Below are 12,286 nucleotides of genomic sequence, written 5' to 3' on the forward strand. Positions count from 1 at the left end.
CAGCGGCGAACGAGGCACGGTCGCTCTCCGACATGAGGCGCGTTGCACTTGCCAGTGCTGCCCTGGCCTTCTGTCTGCCCGCCCAATGGGTGGGAGGTGCCTTTGCTGCTATGGCATGCCTCACGGCTGCGACTGGCCGGCGCCTCGGCGCGTCAGCTCGGCTCGGCGTAGCGATCGTGGCCAGCGCAACTCGCCTGGACTCAACGCTCAGCCAGGAGCTCCCGCACGCGCTGGCGCGAGTCATGGCGCATGCAACGCGTCTGAATGCTCGCTTCGCCTCGCGCAAATGCGACCGTCCTCGCAGCCGACAGTCCACCGCCTGCTAAAGAAGCACTGCGACGAATGCGGCACCGGCGACGCATGGCAGGCTGGTCATGACGCAGTTATAGGGTGTTGTGCGCCGTCAGAGTGACTCTCTGTGTGTCAGGGATAGTCAGGGCCGTCCATCAGAGCTCCAGTAAGCTCGGAGACACCCCATTAGTGCGACTCGACCTCTTTGAGTCACTGCCTTCCCGGCGGTTTGGCTGTAGAGCCTCTACAGCAAACTCAACAGCAAAATCGCGCTCTACATCGCTCTACAACGCACCCGCCTCGTCCCGCGGCGGATGTAGAGCTCTACAGCTCTACGGCGCTCCAGAGCGCTCTACACATCTCTACAGCTCTACAGCGCTCTACACTCTACATCCTCTACACCCTCCCTCAGCTCTTAGCATGAGCTGCGCCCTGTGTCCGACCCCTTTTGCGCAGCAACACCTTAAACTTTCAGGCCCTCCAAATTCGGGTCGGAGCGTAGCGGAGTGGGCGCCGAGTTTGAAAAGGGCGACGGACGCTTGCGTCCTAGCCTCCAACAACGCCTCCCCGGCGCAGAGGGGCCCCCGGAGGGATGCTCAACCGCTCCACGCCACGCCGCTTGCGGCGGTCCTATTCCCAGCTCCGCAGCGCGTTCGATTGTAAAATTCTTTTAGGTGAAACGCGGCGCTCTTATTGTGAGCGACCCTCTTCAGCGATGTCATGGAAGTCAGCGCGAGTGGCGGCGACCGTGTCGTCGGCAGCGTCCGACCTGTCGGCCGCCGCCGCCGCGTGCAGCGACTACCGAATTGACGTGACCGCCGAGCGCTTCGGCGACTGCGTCTGCGGCTACCCAAAGCGGGCGCACGCGGTGCCGAGCGCCGGCGAGCCTCGCGCGGCGCCGACGAGGCGATCTTTCGGCGGCGCTACGCTGGCCGCGACCGCTCCACGCGGCCCAAAGAAGAAGCCGGACGGCCCGCTTCTCCCTGGGTGGTCGGAGGCCAAGGCGCCCGACGGCTCCACCTACTACACGCACGCCGAAACCAAGGCGACGACGCTGAAGCGGCCCGTCGCGCCCGCGCCGGCAGCCGCGCCCCCGCCCCCGCCCGCGCCTGCGCCATCACCCGCACCGGCGGCGGCGGAGGCTGCAGCAGCGGACGAGCGGCGCGGCCGCTCTCCGCCGCCCGAGCGGCCGCTCGAGCACTCTCTGCTCAGTAACCCGCGCCCCGCGCCGCCGGGGAACGGAGGGCGGAGGCGGACGCCGTCGCGCGAGCGACGCGGGGCGGAAGAAGCGGCGGCGGCGGCGGCGCGAAAGGCGGCGGAGGCGGAGGCGGAGGCGGCAGAGGCGGCGCGGAGGGAGAAGAAGGCGGCGGCGGCGCGGCGGGTGGAGGCGGCGCGCGCAGAGCGCAAGGCGAAGGAGGCGGAGGAGGCGCGGAGGCGCGAGGCGGCGGAGGCGGACGCGGCAGAGGCAGTGCGGCGGGCCAAGGCGGCAGAGGCGCGTCGGCGCGTCGAGGCTGCGAGAGCCGAGCGCAAGAAGAGAGAGGCGGCGGCGGCGGAGGCGGCGGAGGCGGAGGTGGCGGCGGCAGCGGCAGACGCGGCGGCGCAGGCGACAGCGGCAGGGGATCTCCCTCCACCGCCGCCGTCGCCGCCGCCCCCTCCGGCCGAGCAGGAGCTGTTGCGGGGCCGGGGCAGGTTCATGATACCGTATCGCTATGATACCCGACGGAGAGCCTCCCCCCCCTTCTCCTGACTGGTCTCGCTCACCATAGCTCACCGTCGCTATCCCACCCTCGCTACCCCTCACCGCTCTCTCATACCCTCGCCTGCGCCTCGCCGCTCACCCCGACCATGACACGTCCATGACACGTCCGTGGCACGCAGGATGGACAGGCGGAGAGGTAGCATGGAGTGCCCGGAGGCGGCGGCGGCGCGGGCTGGTTCTACCGCCGCTGGACCATCCTTGCTTCCCCCTCCTCCGCCGCCTCCGCCGCCTCCGCCGCCTCCGCCGCCCCCTCTCCCTCAGTCGTCCGTTTCGGACGACGACGGCGACGACCCGTTCGGAACTTCGACGCGCAGCAGCGCCTTCTCGCCGCCCCGGCCGTTCGGATCCTCGACGCCCTCCCCTCCCTCGCCGTCCTCCCCCGCCTCGCCGCATATGTCGCACGTCTCCGCGGCCGGAAGCGCCACGCGCTAGACGCGGAATATCTCCCCATATCTCCCCGTATCTCCCCGTATCTCCCCCGTATCTCGATCCCTAGACGCGGAAGAACGCATTCTTGTGCTCCAAACCGGCGCTCGAGAGGACACGCACTCCGCTGCACTCGGCCGTATTCCGCGGTATTCGCTGTGCTCGCGCCCCTCGTACTCACACAGTGCTCCAACTACTCTGCACAACACCGCACTCCCGCCCCGATGCTGGCGTGCTCAGCTCGTAGGCTCCACGCTGTCAACGCTGGGGCCGTCGGCGTCGCAGACTGGCAGCGACAGAGGAGCGCCAGACGCCCCTTCGGCGGCGCAGGTGGTGGTATCTCCCCGTATCTCCCCGTATCTCCCATATCTCCCCACACCTCCCCGCATCTCGTGCGCAGGCGGTGAGGGCAGCGGCGGCGGCGGCGGCGGCGGCGGCAGGTGCGTGGATGTCGACGGCGAGGGCAAAGGCGACCGGGGCGGCGCAGGCGACGGCGGAGGGAGGTGTTGTTGCTGCCCCGACGGCAAACGCGATGGCGACGGCGAGAGCGGTGCCGGGGGCGGCGGGGGCGGGGGCGAGCGGGCGACAACAGGCGTCTCGCGCCGGCCCGAGCGCAAGGAGCTCCTTGGGCGGCGGCACGGGCGGCGGTGGCAAGGGCGACGGCAAGGGCGGCGGCGGCGAGGGCGGCGCCGCCGCCGCTCTCCTCCGCGCGGTGTTTGGGCCGACGGGGAGCGGGCTGGACTCGACCGAGGAATGCGGCCCTAGATGTGGAGGGGGGGGGGGGGGGGTCTCTCCCCGTGGTGCTCCCCGTGCTCCCCCTCCCCCCCCCTTCCCCCCTTGGCGTGTTCACGGCGTAGGACCTCGACCGCCTCCGGCTCGCCTTCTACATCTCCCCGTATCTCCCCGTATCTCCCCGTAGGACCTCGACCGCCTCCGGCTCGCCTTCCGCCACTACGACGCGGACAAGTCGGGCGCGCTCGGGCGCGGCGAGTTCCGCAGGCTTCCCCTTGCCTCGCCTCCACCTTCCCTTGCTCTTGCCCTTGCCCTGCCTCGCCGTCGCCTTGCCCTGCCCCGCCCGTGCCTCGGCCTCACCCCACCTTGCCCGCTTGCCCTGCCCTTCGCCTTACCTTGCCCTTGCCCTTGCCGCAGCGCGATGCTCGACAGCGGGATGCACCCGCACCCGTTCGAGTGCGACGCCCTCTTCACAGAGGCCGACCTCGACCCCTCCGAGACAAGACTCATACGAGGTGTCTGCCAGATCTAATTGAAGCAGATGTGCATCGCAGGCCGACCTCGACCACTCGGCCGCAGTCTCCTTTGACGAGTTTGTACGCCTCGTCCTCCGGTGGGACGCCGTAGCCACGATCGCCCTCTGTGAATGGAGGAGCTCACCGATTGGGCGTCTCACACGCGGTGTCTGTGAAATGAGGAGTTCACACGCATGGACGCCGTAGCCACCTTCGCCTCCTGGGGCCCAGTGTGTCCTACTGTCGTCGCTGCCTGTCTGTTCGCGACTCTCGTGTGCGCGCTATCTTGGGGCCCGCGGTTGTGTGAGATGCCGCCGAGACGCCTCCGACACGTCGCCGACACGTCGCCGAGATGCCGCCGAGATGCCGCCGAGATACCGCCGAGATGCCGCCGACACTTGCCGCCCCCGCCCCGCCGCCCGCCTCTGCCTCCACGGCGCTGCGTCTTCCTTTCAGGTACCGCGCGCGCCAGGGCCCGCTCGAGCGGCTCGTCGAGCGGGCCACCGACCTCGTGCTGCCCCGCCCGCCGTACATCCGCCGCGGCCTTGCCCGGCTCGTCAAGCCGCTGCAGGCGAGCTTTGCCGAGGCTGGCCGAGGCTGGCCGAGGCTGGCCGAGATTGGCCGAGGCTGGCCGAGATTGGCCGAGATTGGCCGAGATTGGCCGGGAGGAGGCGAGGGTACCCGAGAGGCTGGCCGCCGTCGAGGCGCGAGAGTGCCCGAGGCTGCCCATGGCCCCTCGAGATTCTCCGGAGATGTCTCTCGGACTCGATCGTCAAGCCGCTGCCTGCTCATTCGCACACTCACGCGTCCTCTCAGCCGTGAACCCCCCTCCGGACCCCCCCCCTCCCTCTGACCCCCCCGCTTACCCCCCCCCCTCCCCCTCCTTTCGCACTGAAGGCGTATCCGGCGGCGTCCTATGTCGCGCACCGCCGCCAAGAGACCGGATACGCCGGCGCGATATGGGAGGGATGGGCGGAGGCGCGGGACGAGGGGGGGAATAGGTACTACGACTAGTACTACTACCACGAGGCGAGCGGGGCGAGCTCGTGGGAGCGACCAACTGGGCTCGCGGCTCAGCCATGTCCATGACAGCGGCCCTCTACTCTTGTGTTGTGTACGGCACTGTGTGTGTGGCTGAAGAGAAGAGAGCCGCCCCCCTATCGCGCTGTGTGTGTGTGTGTGTCGCGTGTCGGCATGATGGCATGTTGATTGTTGTACTCTAAAGCCGTGTACGACGGCTCTACCAACGCGCAACGGATGAAGAATTAGTGTGTGAGCTGTGAGTCTCACTCAGTAAGTGTGTCTCGACGGAACTTGAGAAGGGGAGAGTAGACGGAGGGGGCAGGGCCCAGGGGCGACACGGACGTTAGGAGGCAAGGAGGGACGAAATTGCGAACGGCCCTAGGAACGGCCCGAGCAGAGAGGGCGACGGCGGGGCACGAGCTAGGGAACAACGGAGACGCTACCGATGACGCGAACCGAGGCACGGGCGACGGCGGGGACGGGGAGGGCGACAGCGACGTCGAGGTTGACGCAACCGTATCGAGAGCGCCACCCAAAAGGAGGAGGACAGCCTCAGCCATGGAGGTCACCGAATGGAGGGCGAACGGCACGATACGAAAAGGCAGGGCGAGGCGGATGGAGAAAGAAGTGCCGAGAAGGCCATGGTGGAGGGGAGGGACGGGAGGACGAAAGGAGGGCGAGGAGGACGAGCGGCCCGCACAGACCGCGAGCAGACAACGCCTGCTGGCCATTTCGAGACATTCGCAAAGAACGCTAGCTACATGGGAGGGCTTCGTGAAGGGTGGATTGAAACACATTCGAACAAAGAAGAGGCGACGAGAGGAACCGGCAGAGGATGCAGTGACGTGACACCCCCCCTCACTCACACACACACACACACACACACACACACACACACACACACACACACACACACACACACACACACACACACACCTCACACACGCGCACTGGGCCTTGCATTTTGAATGCCGTGGGGCTCCTATCGTCAGACGTGGAGACGCGAGGGTTGCCTCCCCTTGCCCCACCACTTCGTGTGTGTGGAGAAGTTTACCTTACCTTACCTTACCTTGTGTCTCGCGCCTTGGCGCGGGGGGGGGGGGGGGGCGGAAAGGATGAACGACCTTGATCTTCCCAAGAGCGCTACTCTTGGAGCGCCGCCACCAGCACCCCCCCCATCTCCCATGAAAGGGAAAGCCGTAGAGAGCGCTGCGCAAGGGCAAGCCAGCGCGGAAGCGCCAGCAGGTCTCGAGCGGCGGCGCCGGCGGGCGCAGGCGATCGTGTGACGGCTTAGCGCTTACCGCCCACCCTTCCTCCCTCGGCACACCCCGTCAACCGATGTGTGTCGGACTAACCTGGTTTGTGGAGCTCCCACAGATGTCTAGACAGTCCTGAGCCTGTCCAGACAGTGTCCAGACAACGTCCAGACAACGCCAGACAGCGTCTAGACAGTGTCCAGACAGCGTCCAGACAGTGGCACATGGCTCCACTCTTCACAGTTAAGTCTCGTAGTCGTGGCTGGACGACCCTGAGAGCACCCCTGGCGCTGCCGAGGCCACTACCCACCCACTCACCCAGCCCACCCACCCACATACCGCATTTACCGCTTGCCGCCCTCTACTTGCCGTTTGGGGGGGGGGGGGGGGCGGTACAGCTGTCTAGACAGGCCCTCTTCACAGAAGGGTTCGCAACAGCAGTTCAGTCAGGCACGAACGCTGCACCGAAGACGGCGGCCTCGGGGCGCGCGCGACCGAACGCGCTTGCGGCGCCGCCACGCCGTCCTTTCCCATCGCCGCCGAACCGCCCCCCCTCCCTCCGCCGCGCGACAGACGCCGCAAAGACGGCGCTTCTCGCCGCCCAAGCAAACGGACGGTGCACACCAACGTGGAGCACAAAGACCCTAAACAGACAGGAACACGCAGTAGAGCTGTAGAGCTCTACATCCGCCGCGGGACGAAGCGCCTGCGTTGTAGAGCGATGTAGAGCGCGATTTTGCTGTAGAGTTTGCTGTAGAGGCTCTACAGCCAAACCGCCGGGAAGGCAGTGACTCAAAGAGGTCGAGCCGCACTAATGGGGTGTCTCCGAGCTTACTGGAGCTCTGATGGACGGCCCTGACTATCCCTGACACACAGAGAGTCACTCTGACGACACACAACACCCTACAACTTCGTCATGACCAGCCTGCCATGCGTCGCCGGTGCCGCATTCGTCGCTGTGCTTCAGGCGGTGGACTGTCGGCTGCGAGGACGGTCGCATTTGCGCGAGGCGAGGCGAGCATTCAGACGCGTTGTCTGCGCCATGACTCGCGCCAGCGCGTGCGGGAGCTCTCCTGGCTGAGCGTTGAGTCCAGGCGAGTTGCGCTGGCCACGATCGCTGCGCCAAGCCGAGCTGACGCGCCGAGGCGCCGGCCAGTCGCAGCCGTGAGGCATGCCACAGCAGCAGAGGCACCTGCCACCCATGAGGCGGGCAGACAGAAGGCCAGGGCAGGCATCTCTACAAGTACAAGTACAAGGGCGACCTTCTCCAAGTCGTCAACGCGCCCGGCGGCTCCGGCAAGACTTTAGCCTTGGCCACCCTCCTTGCGGAGCAGGAGGAGATCCGCTCTCGGTCGGCAACGTGGCAGCTAGTCGAGAGACTCGGTAGTTGTGACCCCCCTCTGTGCTCTGAGTGAGGACAGGAGAGAGAGAGCTTTTGTGGTGTTGGTGTACGCAATAACGGGACAGGGTAGTCGTTCTCTCTAGCTCCCCTTCTAGCTCTTAGCATGAGCTGCGCCCGGTGTCCGACCCCTTTTTGCGCAGCAACACCTTAAACTTTTAGGCCCTCCAAATTCGGGTCGGAGCGTAGCGGAGTGGGCCCCGAGTTTGAAAAGGGCGACGGACGCTTGCGTCCTAGCCTCCAACAACGCCTCCCCGGCGCAGAGGGGCCCCCGGAGGGATGCTCAACCGCTCCACGCCACGCCGCTCGCGGCGGTCCTATTCCCAGCTCCGCTGAGTCCCCACACGTTATTTTGCTTTCGTCTCGCTATGCGCTTAGCTGCCTTCATCTGCCTCGCGTCCTGCCTAAGTGAGAGCCAGGCAAGCTTCGTGTGCAGTCCGACGAAAACGCCCTTTCGCACGCTCGGCCAGCGGCGATGCGATCCTCCGCAGCAGCAGCAACCGCAACTCGTGCGCACACCATCGCTGGGGATAGAGTACTGCTCGCGCTGCAACTGGATGCTGCGCTCTGCCTGGCTAGGGCAGGAGCTCCTCACCACGTTCAACGCCAGTCTCGCAGAGGTACCGCGGAAAAAATCGCCACTTCCTCGCTGCGCGTCCCAGCACCTGTCCGCCCGCCGGCCCACCGCTCAGGTGCGCCTGCTGCCGAATGCGGTCGAGGCGGGTGTCTTCAACGTGACGCTGACAACCGAGGGCGCGGTCCGCGCCCTCGGGTGGAACACACCCCACATTCCAAGCGGACTTCCTTTTGATCCAGGCGCTGGCAGCGTACTCGTGTGGAACCGCGCCGAGGAGCACTGCCGCCCGGGAGGTGTGGGCCTGGACGTCGTCTCTTCACGCCTCCAGGTGTGAGCAGGAGGGCCGCTTTCCAGAGGCAAAGGAGCTCAAGCAGCGCGTGCGCGACGTCCTCGACCCCGACTTCTCGCTCGGCCGCGCAGCCTAGATGGAGAGACAGAGACAGGGAGGCGGGCTGCCATCGGCCTCAAGTCCGCGGGGCAACAGGACGTCCGCGGCGGCGCCCCTTCTCCTCACCGCTGTGGCGCACACCTCTTGCACTCGCTGGCCTCCCATCCTCAATCTCCCAGACCCATGCTCGAATCGCCTCGTCCTCTGCCGGCATAGGTCACTCGGACGTCGCCCAACGGCTCGGCGAGCCCGCAAGTGAGACGGGCACCGCGCGCGTCGCGCTCGAGCGGCTCGTGAGCCTTTTCCGCGGTGAGGGCCGCCGCCGCCGCCGCTGAGCGCGCGCCACGCGCTTGTGGAGGTCGATCGGGCGGGCAGAGAGGTACCCGGAACCCGCTACACCCGGTACCCCGAAAACGCATGTGATTTTAGTTCCTACGTCAAAAACTTTACAAGCATAGACGCCCCAGAGCTGGCTCCTACGAGCTACGTCCTAGCGCCACGGAGCACGGTCCGGGCCCAGTGGCACACGCAGAAAGTCCTAAGTCGCAACCGACGAGTCGTGGAGCGTGGACGAGCGCCGAGCAGTGCGAGCGGGACGCGAAATACGGCTTTATTCCGCCCTGTCTAGAAGCTCGCGCAGCAGGCCGACTCGGGAGGGGACCGCACGGAGCCAAAGAGCAGCTCCCGGCGGCTCCCCGCGGGACATGGGCACCCCGGCGCGTCGGTGGTGGCGCGCGCCATGAGCCACACCAGCCCATTCAACATGGGCCCGAAGGCGGCCATGCCTTCGCCGGTCCACTCGTCAAATGAGAATGCGTAAATGTCAAAGTGATCCACGCCTGGCACGATGAAATAGCCCGAGCCGTCGGGCTGCAGGCAGTCGAGCTGATCGCCACAGTCGTAGCCCGACGTTGCCACGAGCGAGTAAATCCCGACCTCCAGGTCGTCGTTGTATGGTGCGGGCAGCGGAACTTGTTCCGGGTTCCAGTCGGCGTCAGCGCCGCCGTGCAGGTAGCGACGTGCGCTAGGGGGAAGGGTCGCGTCCCGATGGCAAGTCGCCTCCTCCAAGTCGGCATAAACCACCACCGTGTTCAGCGCGATGCTGAAGAACGCAGTCACGCGATCGTCGAGCGCAGCTGCCATTGATCCGATTGCCGCGCCCTGCGAGTAGCCCGCGACTCCCACGCCCTTGGAGCAGTCGATGGCTTCTAGCGCGCACAGCGCGGAGAGGCTGGTCGTCTCCGTGTGCCCGAAGAGCTGGGCCGCCTTGTCGGCGGTGGCATTGCAATAGTACTCGACACTGAAGCCGTCAAAGTTGTAGTCCGAGCCGTCCCAATTTGGCCACTCCAGGAGGGCAAACGCGACTCCCATTTCTTGCGCCGCAAACTGGGCAAGGGCGTCGGTGTCGCCCCACGAGGGGTCGATTTTGGTTCCGTGGAGGAAGACCACGAGCGGGACTCCCTCCGAGGCCGTCGAGGGGTACTGCACTCGGATGCTCAGTCCAAGTCCAGACGTTATTTCGGAATAAGAGCCGTCCTGTGCTGTCGTGCCGTGTAGCAAGAGCAACATCATGGCCACAGCGTGCATGATTGAACTGAGCAGCAGCAGGAGTTCCGAGTGACCAAGCGCAAAACCGGCCGAGTTTGGGCCAACTTTGGTCTTGCGGGATATGCAGGGAACCCTCACCTCTGAAAAAAAGAGCGTGTGGCCCTCAGCGGAGCTGGGAAGAGGACCGCCGCAAGCGGCGTGGCGTGGAGCGGTTGTGCATCCCTCCGGGGGCCCCTCTGCGCCGGGGAGGCGTTGTTGGAGGCTAGGACGCAAGCAAGCGTCCGTCGCCCTTTTCAAACTCGGGGCCCACTCCGCTACGCTCCGACCCGAATTTGGAGGGCCTGAAAGTTTAAGGTGTTGCTGCGCAAAAGGGGTCGGACACAGGGCGCAGCTCATGCTAAGAGCTAGAAGGGGAGATGGAGAGAACAACCACCCTGTCCCGTTATTGCGTACACCAACACCACAAAACTCAAAAGCTCCCTCTCCTGCTCCACACTCAGTCAGGGGGGTCACAACTACCGAGTCCCTAGAGCCTAGCTGCCACGTTCAAAACCAGGACGGCGACAGTGATGGTGCTATCACGGGCATGGTCAGGGGAAAGTGGAGCGGGGGGGGCGAGCGTCAGCCAGCCAGGTACGGGATAGTAGAGCAGGCGCTTTGTGGGTGGCGGTGGGCGGCGGCGCTGGGTGGCCGGCCGAATCGTTAGCTGAGCTCCTCCCTCAAGCTCGATCACGCATGACGCACGTACGGGGTGTGGAGGGTGAGTTGAACAGGGGTTGTGCGCCAAGCCCTCCTGCTCGGCTCCAGCCGGTAGACAAGTCTTGTCATCAACAGAGTAGATGGATCTGACCTCGGGGCCGATGTGACCAAGCGCTGGTTGCGTGGTTTTACCTCACACCCATGGTCTCACAGTGTGCCGGCAGTCGCCGAGCAGTGTCGCTCACACAAGCCGCAGCACAAGTGACTGAGGGCCAGTGAGGGCGAGCCCATCGCTGTCACAGCTGTGGCAGCCGCACAGTAGGCTGTGTCAACTGTGCAGAGTGTGTGAGAGCAGCAGAGGAGCTGCTCTCCAGGCTTCAGGCGCAAAGAGCTGCATGCCACCGAAAGCGCTGTCGAGGTTCGCCGAGTGCGGCGAAATCGGGGGACACCGTCACCGACGAGCGCGTTGGAGTATTCACTCCGGACAAAGACGGCCACACGCACACGAGCTGCGGCCGTGTGGCCGTCATAGCGGCGAGGCGCGGGATCACGGTGCTGCGCGGGAGGCGGCGGCACGCTGGGCTCGATCAGCGGCTTTCCCTCAGTTGCTCTGAAAGCACGGATTTGGCGGACGTTCTTGGCTTCAATTTTACGGATTGTCTTGGCACCAGCTGAAGGCTTGCCCCCGTCCACGGCCCACATCACATGGTTTCTGCACGGTATTCGGATTTGAGCACTTGAGCACCGGATAGGGTCGATTCCGCATGGTACGGGACCCCTCGATCGTCTCGCCCTCCCTCACTGGTGTGTTCATCGGGGGGGGTCATAACAAACACGGTACAGGATCGAGGTGCACGCTGCCGAAGCAGTGTCGTCCCCCCTCTCCCCGACGGCGATGGCGGTGTGACCGATCGAGTGCTATTTGTTCGTGTGGGGGTATATTGCAGATTTGTCAATGGTACCGCGTCTGCGACGCGGGCGGGCGCCTTGCGGGCAGAGCCCTTAGCCACCCTTTATATCTTGCGCGGTCATAACGCACGGGCCCTCAGCGGAGCTGGGAAGAGGACCGCCGCAAGCGGCGTGGCGTGGAGCGGTTGAGCATCCCTCCGGGGGCCCCTCTGCGCCGGGGAGGCGTTGTTGGAGGCTAGGACGCAAGCGTCCGTCGCCCTTTTCAAACTCGGGGCCCACTCCGCTACGCTCCGACCCGAATTTGGAGGGCCTAAAAGTTTAAGGTGTTGCTGCGCAAAAGGGGTCGGACACAGGGCGCAGCTCATGCTAAGAGCTAGAAGGGGAGCTAGAGAGAACGACTACCCTGTCCCGTTATTGCGTACACCAACACCACAAAAGCTCTCTCTCTCCTGTCCTCACTCAGAGCACAGAGGGGGGTCACAACTACCGAGTCTCTCGACTAGCTGCCACGTTGCCGACCGAGAGCGGATCTCCTCCTGCTCCGCAAGGAGGGTGGCCAAGGCTAAAGTCTTTTCAGCATTGGTCCTAGCTAGAAGAGCAGGTCGGATGGGTCGCTCAGGGACTTGGCAAAGTAGTCGACGCTCGTCAGCCGAGCGTCCGCATCCCTGCTCTCCATCTTGGCGTTTTTGTCCGCCAGAATTTTGTTCTCGTTCCTCAGCGGGGGGCAAAAGCTCCTCCTTCGTCTGCGACATGCCCGGGGATCA

General features: G+C 65.4%; 3 protein-coding genes across 3 annotated transcripts; 2 read left to right on the top strand and 1 right to left on the bottom strand.

Moving 5' to 3' along the window:
- Positions 1–1,006: 1,006 nt before the first annotated feature.
- Positions 1,007–3,740, top strand: EMIHUDRAFT_206942 (hypothetical protein; the record flags this gene model as incomplete). The annotated part of the gene is made up of 3 exons (XM_005776315.1): positions 1,007–1,357; positions 3,396–3,466; positions 3,641–3,740. 3 exons carry the CDS (start codon positions 1,007–1,009, stop codon positions 3,738–3,740), a joined length of 522 nt encoding a protein of 173 aa, XP_005776372.1.
- Positions 3,741–7,769: 4,029 nt separating this feature from the next.
- EMIHUDRAFT_450621 (hypothetical protein) lies at positions 7,770–8,823 on the top strand (the record flags this gene model as incomplete). The annotated part of the gene is made up of 5 exons (XM_005776316.1): positions 7,770–8,021; positions 8,094–8,154; positions 8,218–8,252; positions 8,317–8,389; positions 8,583–8,823. The coding sequence occupies 5 exons, from the start codon at positions 7,770–7,772 to the stop codon at positions 8,699–8,701; spliced, it is 540 nt and encodes a 179-aa protein (XP_005776373.1). The 3' UTR covers positions 8,702–8,823.
- A 33-nt stretch (positions 8,824–8,856) lies between these two features.
- Positions 8,857–9,953, bottom strand: EMIHUDRAFT_206944 (hypothetical protein; the record flags this gene model as incomplete). The annotated part of the gene is made up of 2 exons (XM_005776317.1): positions 8,857–8,904; positions 9,033–9,953. 2 exons carry the CDS (start codon positions 9,951–9,953, stop codon positions 8,857–8,859), a joined length of 969 nt encoding a protein of 322 aa, XP_005776374.1.
- Positions 9,954–12,286: the final 2,333 nt, after the last annotated feature.

Source organism: Emiliania huxleyi (assembly GCF_000372725.1).
Source record: "Emiliania huxleyi CCMP1516 unplaced genomic scaffold EMIHUscaffold_28, whole genome shotgun sequence".
Classification (NCBI taxonomy): domain Eukaryota; phylum Haptophyta; order Isochrysidales; family Noelaerhabdaceae; genus Emiliania; species Emiliania huxleyi.